The sequence below is a fragment of the Sinohyriopsis cumingii genome, chromosome 3 (assembly GCF_028554795.1).
Source record: "Sinohyriopsis cumingii isolate HCF-2022 chromosome 3, ASM2855479v2, whole genome shotgun sequence".
NCBI classification, from domain to species: domain Eukaryota; kingdom Metazoa; phylum Mollusca; class Bivalvia; order Unionida; family Unionidae; genus Sinohyriopsis; species Sinohyriopsis cumingii.
The window spans coordinates 28628576-28647192 of record NC_142963.1 but is presented as its reverse complement, the minus strand read 5'-3'; the positions used below and the strand labels follow the sequence as shown (position 1 = coordinate 28647192).

General features: G+C 36.0%; 1 protein-coding gene across 1 annotated transcript in view; it reads right to left on the bottom strand.

Moving 5' to 3' along the window:
* LOC149802601 (uncharacterized) overlaps window positions 1-17029 on the bottom strand; it is a 30397-nt gene extending 13368 nt beyond the window's left edge. Inside the window, exons 1-4 of the mRNA XM_089951880.1 lie at window positions 16943-17029; window positions 8776-9057; window positions 3485-3697; window positions 990-1073 (exon numbers count right to left, since the gene is read on the bottom strand). Of these exons, the coding sequence (XP_089808006.1) occupies window positions 990-1073; window positions 3485-3697; window positions 8776-9036 (558 nt within the window). The 5' untranslated portion in view covers window positions 9037-9057; window positions 16943-17029. The remainder of the gene's footprint in view (window positions 1-989; window positions 1074-3484; window positions 3698-8775; window positions 9058-16942) is intronic.
* Window positions 17030-18617: the final 1588 nt, after the last annotated feature.

Below are 18617 nucleotides of genomic sequence, written 5' to 3'. Positions count from 1 at the left end.
TAGGTTCATACATGCCAACCCCCAGTGAGGTATAAATGTAATTATTACTAAGTGGCAAAAATCTGAGCATAAACAGAGTAATCTATATATAACATGCCATAATTAAAAAAACCTGTATGAAAAACGTACATTTGTTTGCTTCTTACCTGGATCTGCAGTTAGTTAAAATTCTTGTCACAAATCGGCTAAATCCATATGGATTAGTATTAGAATACAGACACAAAACAAAATGATACATTATTTATACACAACATTCACTTTAACTAGTCTACCTGTCTAACTTTTGCTAAATGGTCGTAAAATCAAAACCACAAATTCTGAATACTGTATTACATCACTGTTCAATTCCACTTTCTAAATTTGTAAAGCACAATTGATTTGTCCTTTTCCTGATGCAACATGTTCTTCCGTTTAACAAATTCCCTTTTCAGTCATACAACATCCACAAGTTTTCATTGAAATGTGTCATGTACAGTTATGAGAAACAGAAAATAGGTAAACTATTCAACAAAAATGGCTAAATGGTAGCATACATCAAAAAAGATACAATCCACAGACAGAGGTCTATGATGGATAATATTTACACAATATTAGCCTTGAACTGTACTTGTTATTCTATTTCTCGCTTGCTCCCAATGTCACCATACATAATCTTTGATCTGAACTTGGAAACATGTTTTTTTTTATTTTTACATGAACTAAATTGGTACCCTACGGCTAATTTTATTACCTGGGTAATTATTAATGGGCTGGTTCCTGAGTACCCAAGTACCCACTGACAGCTTTAAAAGGTACCCTAATAAAATTACTGAACTGAATGAAACAAAAGATAAGACTCAACTATGAAAGGCTGAGCATACAGGATCATGGACTCCAAAACATAAGCTTTCCATAATGGTACAAAGTTTCACACATATTAGAAATTGTTATACAACACTGAGTCAACTCTTTAAAGACTGTGATGTTAAGAACTTTATAGCCATACTTACCCTATTTCCTCCATGACCATGGATATTGTCAAATGTCCAGGAGACAGAGTCCACTACATCTTGTATCATGTCATCCACATAGCCCTAAAAAAGATAATTACCAGTAATATATATCTTAGCTCCTTTATGATATACAATCTGTACTAACTTATAAGTTGAGTCAAACTGCAAATAACAAAGATCCTGATCTGCCATAGCATAACATGCCTACAGATCAGAGTCTACAAAGAGTCTTCTAAAAGTAGTTAATGACATTCTCTCTGCGTTGGATAGCGGAAAGATTACAGTCCTCACCCTCCTTGATTTGTCTGCAGCATTTGACACAATAGACCATGATATATTACTTCACCATCTCCAGCATGTATTTGGCATTCATGATACAGCCTTACTGTGGTTCAAGTCCTACTTGGTCAACAGGACACAGATTGTATCTGCAAATGGAATACACTCCAGCCCAGTTGATCTATGTTGTGGTGTTCTACAGGAGTCTGTTCTTGGACCTGTTCTCTTCATTCTGTACACTCAGTCGCTCTCAAGTGTCATAGATCATCATCCAGTGTCTCACCAATTGTACGCTGATGACACCCAAATATACAAATCTAGCCACCCAACCAAAGTTGATGCTACCATCCAAGGTGTAGAGAGGTGCATTTCTGATGTGAAATCATGGATGACATGTAACAAGCTGCAGATGAATGATGATAAAACTGAGGCCATTCTGATCACAACACAAAGACTTTCTCATTCACATCCTTTACCTCAAAAAATAAATATAAGCAACACCAACATTAAATTCACACAATCAGTACGAAACCTAGGTGTTAGTCTGGACAGTACTTTTCACATTGCAGCAATATGTCATGAACATATGCAAGGCTACATATCTTGAGCTGAGATGCATCAGCTCCATTCACAAATATCTTTCAGTTGATGCCATTAAAACACTTGTGTATTCATTAGTACTTTAAAGACTGGACTATTGTAACTCAATTCTGTCTGGTTCATCTCAATATCTGCTCCAGAAACTTCAAAAAGTTCACATAGCTTCTCGGATCATACTTAGAGTACCACGATCAGAGCACACCTCCCCGCTGCTCTGTACCCTATACTGGCTATCCATTTGATCCAGAATCAAACACAAAATTTGTTCTCTGTGCTACGTTTCACTATCGGACTCTAGTCCAACATACCTATCCGACCTTACCCATGTGTACACACCAGCAAGATACTTACGCTCCTCTTCTGACAATAGTATACTCATTATTCCAAGTATGAAAAGAAAGTCATATGGACGGCATTCTTTTGCATACTAGTGCCCAGCAACGTGGAATGAGTTGCCCACTGAACTTAGACACAAAGACACAGTGATCACATCCAAGAGGGCTCTCAAAACTCACTTATTTCAACTGCAAGAACAAACTTAAAGACCTAATAATGTTTCCTATCTTAAATATTCTCAGCATGTTTTTTAATGTTTTCTAATTTCATGGTGTTTGTTTTTGTAATCATATCATTATATGTTTTTTATCTTATAGGTGTTGTCTAATGTTGTAAAGTGCTTAGAGCTTCTAAAGATTAGGCGCTATACAAAGTCCTCATTATTATTATTATTATTATTTGAGTCTGTGCAGTTTGCAGTTGGACTCATCTTATAAGCGTGTATATATGGTACATGCATAAACTGGATTCATCAACATCTATCAATGAAATTGCAAAAATAAAAAAGTATCCAGGACTAAAAACTTAATGGAGTCTCATTACAGAAGAGTCGAGCAGTTACAATGATTGGCTCTGCTTGCTTCATATTACTTGAGTTAACAGTGAATCATGAGCTACCAGTACTCCATTTAAACTTATCTGAATGGCATGAAATGTTCATTGTTTATTTTGTAATGGGAATGCAGGTGGGATAAGGACCCTTCAAAAAATATGAAGAGTAACCCCACTCTTCAGCCAGCCATGGAATAGCAAGATTTCACGCTTCTTCCATCAGGTGACTGGTAGCCAGATATAACATGCATAAATCTGATAATGACTGCATGTGGGAGTTAGCTGTAAAGAGAAGTGACCATTATTGGAGACTGAACCATATTTACAACTTTCTTTCTCCTAATTATTAAGATTTAAAACAGATGGCATTTTACTCCTTTTACGTAAACTGGCCTTTCATGCGTCAATCAAAATAGGCTAAATCTGAGCAGCATTTAAAACTTGAAATCAAGAGTACGAAATTCCTCTAAACCAAAAACAAAAGAATCTAATTTGGACCTGCAGGAATTAGGCCTTGAGAAGTTTCAATGTATTTACAAATCAAAATAGTTCTCAAATATTTTATTATTATTTCCATCTGAAAATCACACAGGATTTGTAAAATATGAAAAATGGATGGAGCATACTTATTGTTGGAAATAGATATCCTGAAAAAAATATATTCCCCCAAAAAACTGAATAAGAATTAGTGGATTTTTATGGAATAAATATGGTAAGTTTCCTACCTGTGGGTAGTTGGATAGGTTAGGACAGCATACAATTACATTCAGCTTGTTGGACACATTGTGACAAAGAAGGCCATACATATCTTTGTCTCCACTACCCCAAGCTCCTCCATACACAAATAAGACTACAGGATACGAGCCCTTCTCATTCAAGGAATGGGAGTATGGAAAGTAGATGTCCAACATGTTATCATTTCTGCCATAGGGTATATCCTGGAAAGATTAAAATTAGCAACAATTTACAAGATACACTTAGTTTATTAACAAATTAATATATAAAATAAGTGGAACTGATTGACAATTTTATTCATACATTTAAACAACATACATAGTCCCTACCTTTATTTTCATACCAGAAATATACTGAATTTAATTTTGTTTTCTATCAAGTAAAATAAGTGTAACATTAATGGCAGCCCATATTTAATAGTCGTCTATGTAGACATTAATGGTAAAAACATCGTTGACCCCTTATATTAATCTAAGGGTCTCAGTGATTTCAAACTCTGGTCAACGTACATGGTCTTGAACCAAATTTAACATTCCAAAATCAAAAGGTTATTACCATACCTCAAGTGCTAGCTTACAAACTTTTGGCAAAGTATATGTGGTACAGAACTACATGAATTGTATATTATGCTTAAATTATTTTATTTTTCTCAGACCCTTTCAACAAAAGTAAGCCATCAGTCAAATTTGTCTAGTTCTGTCACATAGCACTAATGTCATTAAGTGAATACCCTATTTCCTAATTCAATCACAGTGACCATGACACTGACACACTTTCCAAACTACAGAACTAGTTATCTTGCAATTGGATTCTGCAAAAGAGACATCTGAAAAATTAAAAGACGAGGAAGATTGATGTTTCCTCCACCCTCTACAAGTACATCTGGAATCAACTAGATTCCAGAATTCCTTTGATCATACAGTGTAATCGTACAATAACATGATTGTTGGGGTCCACAAATGGGGACCATGCTATATATTAGCCGCAGAGAATGATGCATTACTCTTCCCCCCACTTGAAAGATGACTGTTCTGCGCATGGGCAGGCAAGGTGCATGAGTGAACGAAGTTTTACTGGCAATTCTCCACTTTGGAGGAGAATGTAACGGATGAGGATTTTTCAGCATGAAAAACTAAACGTTACGAAAAAATGATGGGCAAGATACTGCTGCTTTTAAAATAGTGGTTGCAGCCTCATAAACCTGTAGTATAAATTCACTTCAAGGACAAATGAAAAATCTGTCAAATTTACATATCAATCAATGCACAAGACAGAGACGAGCCATAATGTATGATATCATTGCATTAGCCCTTAAAAGTTGTCTGTGTAGCAAGTAAATGAACACAGCAGACATCCAGGCAGAGTAAAATCTTGCTATAACACACTTCATCATAACAAGAACTCAGATATATCATGACTGTGGCATGGCTACAGAATAATTCATGTATATGTTTCCAGTGAAAAAATAAATAATAAACAAAAATGAATGTGTAATTTTTTTATTATTTTGGGACAGAGACTGTATGAATTCAGATATAATACGATCACAGCATGGTTCATGCAATTTTACAATAATTTCACCAATTTCTTTAAGTGCAAGTTTTGTGCCAAAATAAACAGAAGTTTTAAGAACTTGGCAAGATGTGATGATTTCTTAAAGAAAAAGAATTGTCTTATGACTTCATCTTTCTTGATAGGAATAAAGATGTTCAAAGTTTCATTTTGTGAATATTCATTTCAAATGTGTCAGTAGTTGATCACTGTCCTTCTAACTTACCTCAGTTTTCAAAGAAAGTCAGCTGATTAAAAAGCTGATTAGTGTTAATCTTATTACGGTATAATAGAACCATGAACAATAAGCCATCTTGTCTTCTCTATTCATCTTCAGTGCATTGTCTAAAACTTTTGCTCAAATGAAAGAAAAGATCTCATTGGAATGTATATATCGAATAATTTCAGTAACTGCTAATCATCAAAGTTAATCTCAATACTGAAAGTTGTTCAAATTATGAGACAAAAATTTATAATAAAAAAAATAAAATAAAATAAGAAAGCTGCCAAAACATGCACATGGTTTTGTGGTGTAATAAACTATCATGCAATCAGTTGACCAGTGAATACTATTATACATTTCCTATAAAAATAACCCCATTGTTCCTTAACAATTAATCTTGCTGTGTTAGTTTAAACAAAGTGTTAATAAGTGAATATTTACAGTGGATAATGGAATACAGAAACGTAAAGCTTTGACTGTTCAAGCTTGAAGCCCCAGGCAGGACTAAGTCATGAGTTAAACAAATGCCATTTCCTTCAAGATTCAGTGTTTACAAGTCAAACAAACAATGTATTGGTCTAAAGAAGCTTCCTACCAAATTTATAAGTCAATAAATTTACCTATCTTTTTAGGTTATACAACAGATTATCGACATCTGCTCTATCTAATGTCATACATACCCGCTGAAACAAGTTTATGGACCGAAAAGATTCATCTTAACCCTTTGTATTTTCTAGCTTAAACTCATTCACAGATATACAGGAAACTGTCCTGTCAGTGTTACGACTGTTTCTAATTTCATGGTGTTTGTTTTTTGTAATCATATCATTATATATGTTTTTTATGTTATAGGTCTTGTCTAATGTTGTAAAGTGCTTAGGGTTTCTAAAGATTAGGCGCTATACAAAGTCCTCATTATTATTATTATTATTTGAACAAAACTATTTTAAGTTATGAGGTGTAGGGATTGACTAATACAATCAAAGATTCTCTTCCCTGCCTTTTGCTTTGCAGTGAAACAAAGTCATAGTTATAAAATAAAATGTTTCAATGGATACTGGGTCTATTTTATTTATAATTTTCCTCTTTTCTTTAAAGAATAACTCAACATTCTTTTAAGGAACTCTCTCTGAACTCACACAATTGAATGGTTTACCCCAAACTGGGTTCAGGCAGTTTACATGTACACACACCTGTTGAACTGACATCACAAAAGCATTATGAGGTCAAAACCTTTGACCTTCTGTGTGTTTGTTCAAGCCTTAATACAGGTTTCATTTTAAAACTCTCAATGTCTGAATTATGCATTTATTGTCAATCAGAAATCAGACCCTTTTCAACACGTCCAGCAAATATGAATGTTTTAGAAAAACATAATTCATAAGTATGTGTGACATTATTAGCAAGAAATTAAATGTCAGAATTTGAACAGACCTTGCAAATGTTTTTCTTTATTTAATTAAGAAATGATTCTTCCTTAATTTTGATGGAATTACTACTATGGATAAAACAGATTCAACTGGTGATTACACATACTCAACTATTTACACTTATGCTGCAGATTTTGTATACATAAAAATCAATATTAAATGCATAATAATTATTAGAAGTACTTCTTGTTTAATCTTGAAAAAGCTGATAGCTACATCAATGGATCCATAGTACTGTGCCCACTTCTACCCCCTCATGTCCTTTTCTTAGTGAGGGTAATACATAATTTCTTCAGTTAACTGAATTGGTTGGTTGTTACACAGTTTGGTACATTACATAGTCACGATTTATGGACTCCAACCATCATGTAACAGATTAGATCGTGGATGTTGTAGCAGTCGCTGTTCGTCTACTTGACAAAGGAGAAATCAACTCAGTGCTGCCAACCGTTCACTCACAATTAGTGAAAAGTGGGATAAAAATTAGTGAATTTTGAACACAATTAGTGAAAAATTATGTCATCATACTAACTCCATCCACTTTGATGGTCAGTACTGCATTACATGTATATGAAAATCCCAAAATAAAACTAAAACATATTATTTAAACCGATTACATGTACAAACTTAATTGCAGCCAAAATTACATAAGGCACTAAAGTTTGTCTTATTTTTCCTCACAATAGGAAATAATCTTTCACTGTCACTGTTGTTGATGTCCAACTGAGAAAGACAGGTTATGTTCAATAAGAAAGCTCGCAAGCAATGCTTCAGCACTGGTAGCATGCAGGACTTGAGAGTAGGTGGCTTAAAGTACTCCAAAACTGAAATCAGCAAAGGGGTGCTATAGCAGTGTACTTTTTCACGTCATTCTGCCACATGTCCACAGGGACATGCATCATTGCTTACAATTTATCTGTCATACATGTACTATATAATAATATTACTCCATGGTACATGTATGACAGGTAAATTGTAAGCAACAATACCTGCTCTTGTGCACATTCCCAATTGGAAAATTCGTGGCACACTACTGTGCAAAAAGCATAATGTACATCGCTGTTTAACAGCTGAATGCTAAGCCAAATTCTGGTGTACTCCAATCTATACTTCACTTTTTGTGGAATACAAATCTTTTTCTTTGAAGGTGAAAACATTTTAACTGCAGTATAGCTTAATTACGAAATGGTATTAATCCAGAAGATGAAACGTCGAACAGTGAACAACTAAGTGGTGTTGGGCACATGCGCCAAAAACTGTGAACTCAAGCAAATTACGATACTTGCTAACCTTTCAATATAAAAAAAATTCCAACACAAGAAAAAGCTGTTATGTACATGTGACATTTTTAATTAAAAAAATCAGTTGGACCCCAGTTTTCTTCAAGAGTATTCTAAAACTTGTTCTAAATATATATTATATGATTTACAATGTATGCTACAGGGCATACTGTAACAATTGAATCTAGTTCTACTAATACCACGACTAGCAATACATGACCGTTATGTGTATCAGTGACCACTGCTGCTATTCTGACTAGCACTTAATGGTATATAATTTATTTTATTCCTGATTTAAGCTGATTAAAGATTCAGGAATTCATGATTTTTCTGTTTTTGGCAAGAATCCTTAAATCACTATCGAGAGTCGTGAAATTCATGCCAAATTTGTGAGGCTTCACAGGTCTGTCAACTCAATGCATGGATGTTTATTGTTACTGACCATTATTTCTGATATAAAATATCATCTTTGTCTGTTCACACCACAACTTTCAGTTATAAGCTTTCTGCTGAAGACCTCTCTGCATACAAAAGTACACTTAATTGCCTCATGGAAGGGATCAGTGAAAATTAGATTGTAGATTATAGGCAACAGTCTGATGCCAGAGCATCTAGTCAGTTAGCTGACAAGATTTAATGATAAAATAACTACCTTCTAAAATTCAATTGATTGCATTTGATAATGTTACTGTTCTTGGGCAAGATTTTGTTGATTCAATATTATATTTAAGTCACTTTCCTGATAATTCATTTTGGCTTTTGCAACAATAAAACAGAAACCATGAAAATGACTTTACCTTGACTACTATATGTGGTCCTGCTTTTTTGTAAAACCTCTTCCATTGGAAATAAAGAGGTGCATATTTCAGAGCTATCATCAACTTTTGCAAAAGTGTATAGTTCAGGCTGTACACTTTACGTGGGCTGAATGCCCTTCGAAAACGGTTCTTGGTCTGAGGCCAGCCTCCTATGAAATTGCAAACAAATGCTGATACATATGGTATGGCCACAGACAATGTGACCACTATGGCAAGACTCTTCACTAGGCTGCGAAACATGGTGATAGCTATCTGTTCAGCCTGGAACAAAAAAATAAAAAATAAAAAATATATGGCTCATTTCAACAAGTAAAATAGAAACAAAGGATTCACAGACCATCTGAAATTTTCCAGCCTCGGCCTACCACCTTTCTCCTGTAATAAAAAAAATTAAACTGTCATGCCATGAAAGAATGTGTCTGATTAGAGATGGGGATCTATTTAATTTGCAAAGGACAGTCCCTAAGGACCAAAGCCCAAGCTCACTGTTCCAACTGGTATCAAATTTAAAATACTCAACCTTATAGTAAGGGTGTCAACTAACGTAAGCAGCAAACTGGGCTCGCTCCTTCTCACAGATGGGAAGAAGAGCAGGATGAGATTTTGAAGGAAAAGGTTCTTTAAGGAAGCTTCATCCTGCAGTTCATAAGGGTATTTGACAAGCCCACAAAATACACAAGATTCCTTTTAGGCATTAATGCATGAAATGCTGGTCTCTGCAGCTCAAAATACTTAATTTGAAAGTTGAGGATCCAGACCAATGGCTAGAACTTGAATATGTTGGACTGGGTTGCCCTATGGCTCTTAACATTATAAACTGAATATTCTGTTTTCAAACATTAAAGCATAACGTGTTTCCTCCTGCAGATTCTCGATTTTGCATTGCAGACTTTGGATGTAGAATGTCTCCTGGCCTGGATATGATGTTAACACCTGCTAAAAAAGACAAGTCCTACTGTAACAGACAGATTACTTAAGATGAGCCAAGTGTGGAGAATTTGTGGACTGTCCACTGATCAGGCTCTCTTATCTGGGACTCGGTAGGCTCTAACTGCAAACAAGTCCACCAAGGGTTTACCCCAAGTCTGAACTGGGACTAGAGGCCGTTCACTGTAAACTACTTTGTCTCTCATCACCAGAACATATTTCCTGCTGTGAATATGTTTAACACAGACATCACAGAGCATAATCCCTTCCAAGTCTGCAGAAATGTGTGTACCTCTTCCTTTAGCCTGTTATAACTGGCAAAAGAGAATGAGGGTCTTGCATAGGTGGCGCTATACAGTTTCGCATTTTGCATAGGGTTAGGATTTTAAAGAAAAAGAATGTCCCTGGCTTTCCTCTCTGGTTATACTGGCTATTTAAAAAAGACCTTGTATATCTTAGGTATAATGCAAAGAACCTTTAATTCCCTTTATTTTGGTGTATGATTGATGGGTGTACTATGGGTTATAGAGTATACAGCTTGGCCTTACTTCAAATGTGCACCTTTCAAAAAAGTGCTAGCTCTACTTGGTCATTTTCACTTCCTGAACTTCAGAGGTCAATTGTATAAAAAACAGCCGATAACTTTTTTTACATTTTATATATTTGGTAATTCATTCATTGCACTTTCAGAAGCTGGTATTGTCTAGTCTGGCAAAATTCATTTGCCCTATTTTAATAGCTGCTATGTATAGTGTACTTTAGACTAATTCAGACTGATTTTTTAACACAAGGGAGCAGTCATTTTAGTTAGCAGTGTGCTTAAATCATGTAAAATTTCCAAAAGTACAATATCCAAAAGAAATATCATCCACATTACATTAATGTAGCATAGAGGTATGCAAACATTCTCTCCACTGTGCATGTTTTAAATGCGAACTACTTCACCTTACATACGTCACTCTCTCAAAAGTACAAATTATCTGGTGAGCGCCACCATAAAGAAGATGTAGGTATTAATTTTTTATGATTTAATTATGTTTATATGGCTGAAACATTTAAGTCGCAAGCATCAAAACAATCCTTATGAATAATTCTCCTGCCTTTTTCCCCACAGAACAGTATTTATGAGTGTCAGAGTCTCTAACAAGTCCAGCCTACCCCCCCCCCCATGATAAAAGTGAGCTATTTTAAGAATGCACATTACATTTTGTAAACATAGCAACCAATGTTATGCTGAATGACAGGAACATGAAACTAGCCAGAATTATTTCTGAGATATCAACAATGAATTTTACAATTAGAAAAGGGAGGTAACTCATCAGCTTCATAAAGGTCAAAGGTCAAAGTGTAAAATATTTGCCTATTGTTTAATATGGAAGAAGCGAATTCACTTTCTCTTCATTTATTTTTTTATTTCATTGCAAATAAATGAAAAGAAACATTTTCACCATATATTTCTGTCACTTATTGCAACAGTTTTAAATTTAAGTTGACTCTATTCCTATATTCTAAGTCTTCTAATTTCCCCATAATTAAGGTCACTACTCACACAAACATACCTCATGGCAAATTATGTAAGCAAGAGAAAAATGATCATAATTAGCTTATTTTCAAGCTTAAATGCAATATGAATGTACCATTTTATTCAGAACATCATACATAATTATATGAAAATAAAAAAAAATAATTGCAAACATTTTTTTATTTTCTTTAAGGTGGCGCTATACAGTTTCGCATTTTGCATAGGGTTAGGATTTTAAAGAAAAAGAATGTCCCCGGCTTTCCTCACTGGTTATACTGGCTATTTAAAAAAGACCTTGTATATCTTAGGTATAATGCAAAAAACCTTTAATTCCCTTTATTTTGGTGTATGATTGATGGGTGTACTATGGGTTATAGAGTATACAGCTTGGCCTTATTTCAAATGTGCACCTTTCAAAAAAGTGCTAGCTCTACTTGGTCATTTTCACTTCCTGAACTTCAGAGGTCAATTGTATAAAAAGAGCCGATAACTTTTTTTACATTTTATATATTTGGTAATTCATTCATTGCACTTTCAGAAGCTGGTATTGTCTAGTCTGGCAAAATTCATTTGCCCTATTTTAATAGCTGCTATGTATAGTGTACTTTAGACTAATTCAGACTGATTTTTTAACACAAGGGAGCAGTCATTTTAGTTAGCAGTGTGCTTAAATCATGTAAAATTTCCAAAAGTACAATATCCAAAAGAAATATCATCCACATTACATTAATGTAGCATAGAGGCATGCAAACATTCTCTCCACTGTGCATGTTTTAAATGCGAACTACTTCACCTTACATACGTCACTCTCTCAAAAGTACATATTATCTGGTGAGCACCACCATAAGGAAGTGAAGCTGATATAATTCCTTTGGTAAAGACCAAGGTATCTTCCATTATGCCCAACCAAACCTCTGAAAAAAGGATGCACAGCAGGAGAAGGTTTGAGCAATCTGATTAAAATCATGTCTCCACTGTCCTACGTGAAGATATAACAGCGATTGCTGAGGGGTCATGTTCTGAAGACCTTTAAATGTAAATGCAGCTTTAAGAAATTTGAATCAGTTTATTTAACACACAATACTGATCAATCTCCCAAATATGAATGTATAATATTTCATCTGATTGGCTGATAAAATTAACAATTATGGTAATAAGGTCACCAGAAATAAGTGGTCACTGTCAGATCTTCCTGCAGGCCAGTTGAGATCAAATTTTAATCAAACTGGTGTTTGAGTCCCTAGACTTAGCCCCCATTCCCCTGGGAGAGATCTACAAGCTTCCTCCATTGCATCTTTTACCTGTCCCCTCTATATAAAGATGGAAGAGAGAAAGACTTGAATTTATATTGCTTCCTGGACTGTTGAGACTGTGTCATTTTAAAAAACTTCAAGAAAGGAGGGGGGAGCTATCAGGATGAGGACAATTCCTGACAGTTGAAAAATGCCATCAGTGGTTGAGAGGGACCAGTGCAGTTGGTCCCTCAGGTCCTAAGATGCAACAAGGAAATGAGACCCCCAAAGTATAGATATCTCCAACATAGTGGCCGATAGAAGGTTCTTACTGTGATGCACTTAGACTTTCAACATGTCCAAAGCATTGTTGCTGCAGAGGTGGAACAGCTTTGATGATAATGCCATGGATACTGACAACACTTGCCTTAAAGATTCTGCAACCACTTCCAACTAGAGACAAGGATTCCTACTAAAGGAAAAGATCAGCATGCAAGGCTATGGTTCTCCAGCATCCAAATCCAAATCACCACATGGGATGTCCCAGCAGTGGAGGAGGGGGAGCCTTCTTTGGGTGTAAAAACTCTCTTCCAGGTCCCAAATACCATCAGGCCACAGACAACTGAATGGACAATTGTCCTTAAATGCTCTTTATACATGATATAACATATGTGGTGAGAATTCCACAGGGTCTTCTTTTGCCCACATTTCCAAACATTTTGCAACAATCCTGAAGAAAAGTATATAAGGCCAAAGCTTGTATTCCTTGAAAGAAACAATGCACACAAATATTCTAAGAGAATAGCCTGCTTCCACACATCTTCTAAATGGCCACCGAACAACAGTGGTCAACCCAATAACAAAGAGCAAAGACCCAAAGAGTGAAAATGCTTCTGACATAACAAATGCAGAAAGTTGTTGTTGTTGGGTTTAACGTCATTTTTCAGCACACGATAGGCTATACATGGCAGCCAGTATTAATGGTGGAGGAAGAACCCAGGAAAACCCCAGAAAGAACCACCGACCCACAAGAAGCTACTGGCAAGCTTTTTCACATACCCACATTGACCGAATCCTAGACTCGAACCCATGTAGACAGAGGTGCAATGGCAGTGATCCGTAACGGAGAGCGCTTTCGATTACTTGCAATGACTGCAATAATCACAGGAAGGTAAAAATGTTCTTATTGTCCTCAATGTCTAACAAGGCTTCATAGTTCTTGCTCATACACGGTGGTGAAAATTTAAACTGGTAAACAACTTGTTACGAGTAGCCACCCAAAGGTAAGGGTAAGTAACGAGCAAGAGTTTCTTCCTTGTCTACATAGTACATGTATACAGATGGGGAAAGTCTACATTTCTGTCCTTTCAGTATTGCTGGATTCAAGAGTTGTGCATTTTATTTCCAATTGTTAATGTGTTCATGGAATATATTCAATTGAAAAATCTATTCAACAGTGAAAACAATATTAAATCTAGGCTACTTATGGGAGATGGAACAGCCTATTGTAGAAGATGAAGTGTAGTGGTGTGACTTGGATTTTCACACAGGTTAAAATACTGTACAAGTCTATACAAATATGTTATATACAACATGCATAATACTCAGCAGCACAATGGATGCAGTTGAAATAAAATCAAGACAAAACAATGGTGACATAAATCCTCTAAATCTTAAATTTCTAAGAGCTGTATCCATTATCTTCAAATGATAAGCATTCCACAATAATGCAGCATAAACAAAACTGGCTTTTTAATCAAAATTTTTTCATTCATATTTCCATGGCATTTACGATGTCATCAATTAGACTAACATCTAATAAATAATTTAAACAGTATTATTTTTATTATTATTATTATTATTACATGACATAAAAACAAAATGCATGTGGAATCTTGGTAATGATTAAAATATTCTAATGATTCAGAAAAATTATAAATCCATGAAAACTAAATGTAAAAAAACAGATATTTTTTAAAAAAATGGATGATATTTATTCATGATAATTTTAACCTTAAGAGATTTAATCAAATCAGCAAATCCCTGAGTTGACTGTACCTGCTGAGAAAGGTGTGATGCAAGAAAGCTGACCAAATGATGATGTTGATGGTCCAACATTGGATACAATGTATTACAATATCTTATTGGGTAATATGTGACTACCAGAAACAGCTGGATGGCAACTAAGGATTGATTGTTGGTGCTGAAGTGAGAAATGACATTTGGGAAAAACAAGCTCAACAGCATGACTGGATGGAAGAAGACACTAAGCCTTCTGAAAGGGGGTTGGGGTGGAAAGGCTTGAGACAACAATATTTAATTGTAACAATACAGCTAGTTCAATAGAAATTCACAGCCATGGTAGTGGAGCCAGGTGCCATCATAGAAAACAGCAAGATTGTTGTTGTTGTTGTATGTTGTTGTTGTAGGGTTTAAAGCCATTTTTCAGTACATGATAAGCTATACATGGCGGCCAGTATTAATGGTGGAAGAATAACCTGGGAAAACCCCAGAAAGAACCATCAACCCACGAGAAGCTTCTGGCAAGCTTTCTCACATGCCCACATTGGCTGAATCCGAGACTCGAACACACGCAGACAGAGGTGAGATAACAGTGATCCATAACGGAGAGCGCTTTAGACCACTCGGCCACTCGGGGCCCCCAAAAACAGCAAGAATGCAAAGGGTCTGTAGATCTCTTGATCAAGCTAATGGTGCAGGCTTGTGAGAAATTCATTGCAACATGTTCATCTCTGGTGAGATAGATGAGGATATCAACTAGGTATTACATCACAGTGTTGCTGATCGATACACAGTAGATGTGTCACATGCAAGCATAGTAGGTAGAATGGACAAGAGGCAAACCCCAGGACATTTTTGTCAGAAATGAAGAGAGCTACTGAACTCTTCACAAACACCTCAAGAGAGAGTGCCTAGTTAACTACAACACCTGGTCACTGAATACCGAGAGCAACAACTGGAAATACATGAGCTGAAATACCATAATGACACTATAAGTCTTGGGACACCCTAAATTATTTCTTTCATGACAAAAAATTAAAGCAATTATTTCATGTACTGTCTTGGGACAGCTTTAACATTTTTTTCCTTCTGCTAACTGATCAATGTATTTTCTCGAACATAATGACATAAAAAGTGACCGTGGTTGTTAAAGGACCATCTTCATGAATCAGTACATGGGAATGTTATAAAATTTATATCATTTGTTTTATAAGTCAGTAAATATGTTTTATTTTCTTCTGCTCTGTTATTATTTCTACCCAATTCAAATGTGCATAATTTGATCAATAAAAAGAGCTGAGCATTAGCAAGTTGCTGCAAGCATTTATAACAGTAACCTATCCAATTTGTCTTCAGTGTAAGTATTATTGCATTAGAATATTGCATCAATGCACCAGGTATGCCCAACATGCTTCTGAGAGATGACTGCAATATTTACTTAAATAGGAGTCCTGGACTCCTAATTTATAAACTAAGTGAGACCTCTCCCTCCATCTCTCTCACAAACACCCACACCCACAGAGCTTACTCTAAAAACATGGAAGTGAGACCCTTTAATATCTCGTAAGGACCCTATACAAATCATATGTGGGGGTCCTTGGGACTCCATAACATATCAGGCTAATGGAAACCCTGCCAGCCAACTGAAATGTAGGTCAACATGTCCATTTGTTTGTGTGAAAATCTGAATTTATTGGAAAAAAATATACCAATGTAAGTAAAGTCTGAATAAAGAAAATGACTTTAATTTGTGGAAAAGCATTGAAATGTGCTGCAATGTGTGTGAGATATTCAAGAAAATCTGGCCTCTCATCCCCAATCAGATGACCAATGAACACATTACACAACGCCATTATTTATGCAGTAAGACATCGCACCCAAAAACATAAATATCAGTGGACATCTTACACTGTAGGACTAAATAGGACCTTATTTATAGTTCACCATTACAGGGGCAGTATTCCATTCTGAGTGTTGCTCTTGCATATTAAGCCGGAGTGATCATGGCCATGGCCAGCGGTAGCGTCGAAAAATGGTTTGGCATTCCTATAAGCTATGACACTAAGTCAAACTTTGGGTAGGCATACAATGTCGAATGAATGTGCTAAACATCAGTGACAAATTTATTAGAAGTGAAGAGTAGCTTGATCAGTGTTGATATTTAAAAAGGTTGCACGAGAGAGTGAGAGGTGTCCCCTTTATAGCATTATATAGCACATACATGAATGACATGTAAAATATAAACAACAATACGAGCCCCTTAATATTTGAAGAGCAAGTTAGGAAGAAAACAAAAAGTCCAAAATTTACTTATGCACCGTTCGAGGTCAGGCGCTCGGCTCAAATTATATCTCTATAAAAGCTGATAAGAGAATGCAATCAATATGTTCACCAGAAATATGAAATTAGCTGTAATATTAGGTGTGCGTGGATACTCATATACCTTTTCAATAAACACTCATTCCGAGATCATACCGCTATCGCTTGCTTGCATTAGGTCGAAATTTGATATGCACCGATTTTAATAAAACCTGCATTCAGCGTGCGATCCCGATTACAGTTTTATGGTCATCTGTGCCCGAACTAAAGAGATAAAAAGTTTTAACTTTTTTGTTAGGAAAGACAAATGTGATACGAAACATATGAGGAGTATAGAGTCAATTCGAATTTTTTTTCGTTTAAATTATGACTAGAGCTGTCTGAAGTCTGACCAAGTTGTCAACGAAAACTTAACGCGGCAAGTACCCGGAGTATGGAAAACAACATCAATGCAATGTTGTCTGGCATTTCTGCGCACCTAAGGTTTCCGTCACCAATAATGAAGCAATACGCAAACCGAATTCGACCGATTGACGAAAATAAAATGCTGCAATGCTTACCATTTGAAAAAAGGCAATTGTCACATAATATTCTGTTCAAAATAATATAAAATTTGAACGCACGGGATACCACCCCCGTGTTTTCATGACTCGCGAGATGTCGGCCTATTCTGCGAACAGCTTTGAAAAGATGTAATGTTCATCCGTTGGGCTATAGAAATGAAATACGTTACTTAAGACTGTTTCTGTCAGCACTTCAGTCGAGTAATTAGGTCAGGTTTATGGATAGTTTTACAAAATTAACAATGCCAATAAATGGCAAGACATATTAAGCAAACTAAACCGATCATGCCAAAAAATTTGAGTAAAATTCAATGTTTTAGAAAAAAATAAGCTATTATGTTGAAGAGAAACAACAATGAATAGGATGTAATGTGTTTACAACGTCTTGTGTCAACTGTCCAAGAGATACCTCTGTGTATTGCATTATTCAATGCCCAGTCAGTAGGACCACCGGAAAAGCGCACAGAAATAGTTAATTTTATCAACGACCGGAATATTGACGTCTTTTTCCTGACAGAAACATGGCTAAAAACATCAGGTGATGAGCCCAAGTGTGCGGATCTAACACCCACTGGTTACTCCATCAAGTCGTTTCCCCCGTAACTCTCGCGGAGGTGGAATTGCGGTCATCACAAAGAACTCCATGATCAAACGTCTTAACCACACCACAACATTCAATTTCGACCACACATCGTTTGAACTAGTCCAAACCACACTCACAATGGAGCAACGGTCAGTCCATTTTTTCTGCCTATACCGCCCTCCTCCTAGTAGAAAAAAGAAAAAACAAGCTGGCTGAATCTCTCTTTTTGGAGCAGTTTCCGAATCTCCTGGAGTATGGAAATTCGATAGGTGGCAACCTGATTATTCTTGGAGATTTCAACTTTCACTTTGACTGTCCCGGAAACCCAAACACATCAAAACTCAAAGATTCCATTAATGTTTTCAATCTCAAACAGTCAGTTAACCAACCCACCCATAGACATGGTCACATTTTAGACTGGATTCTTCATTGACCTGATGATAACATTCTACGGTCCTCCCTGGTATCCCATGACCTTGCATCAGATCACCTCTGCGGTATATGCCATCTTGACATTTTAGTCCCTAACCCTCCACCTTTATCTGCTACTAAGAGAAACCTCCGTATGATAAATAGAACCAAAAGTAGTGAATGGGGCCACCCTAGCCTCAATGGGAATTAGCATTACAGAGACCCCTGGGCCACTCTAGCCT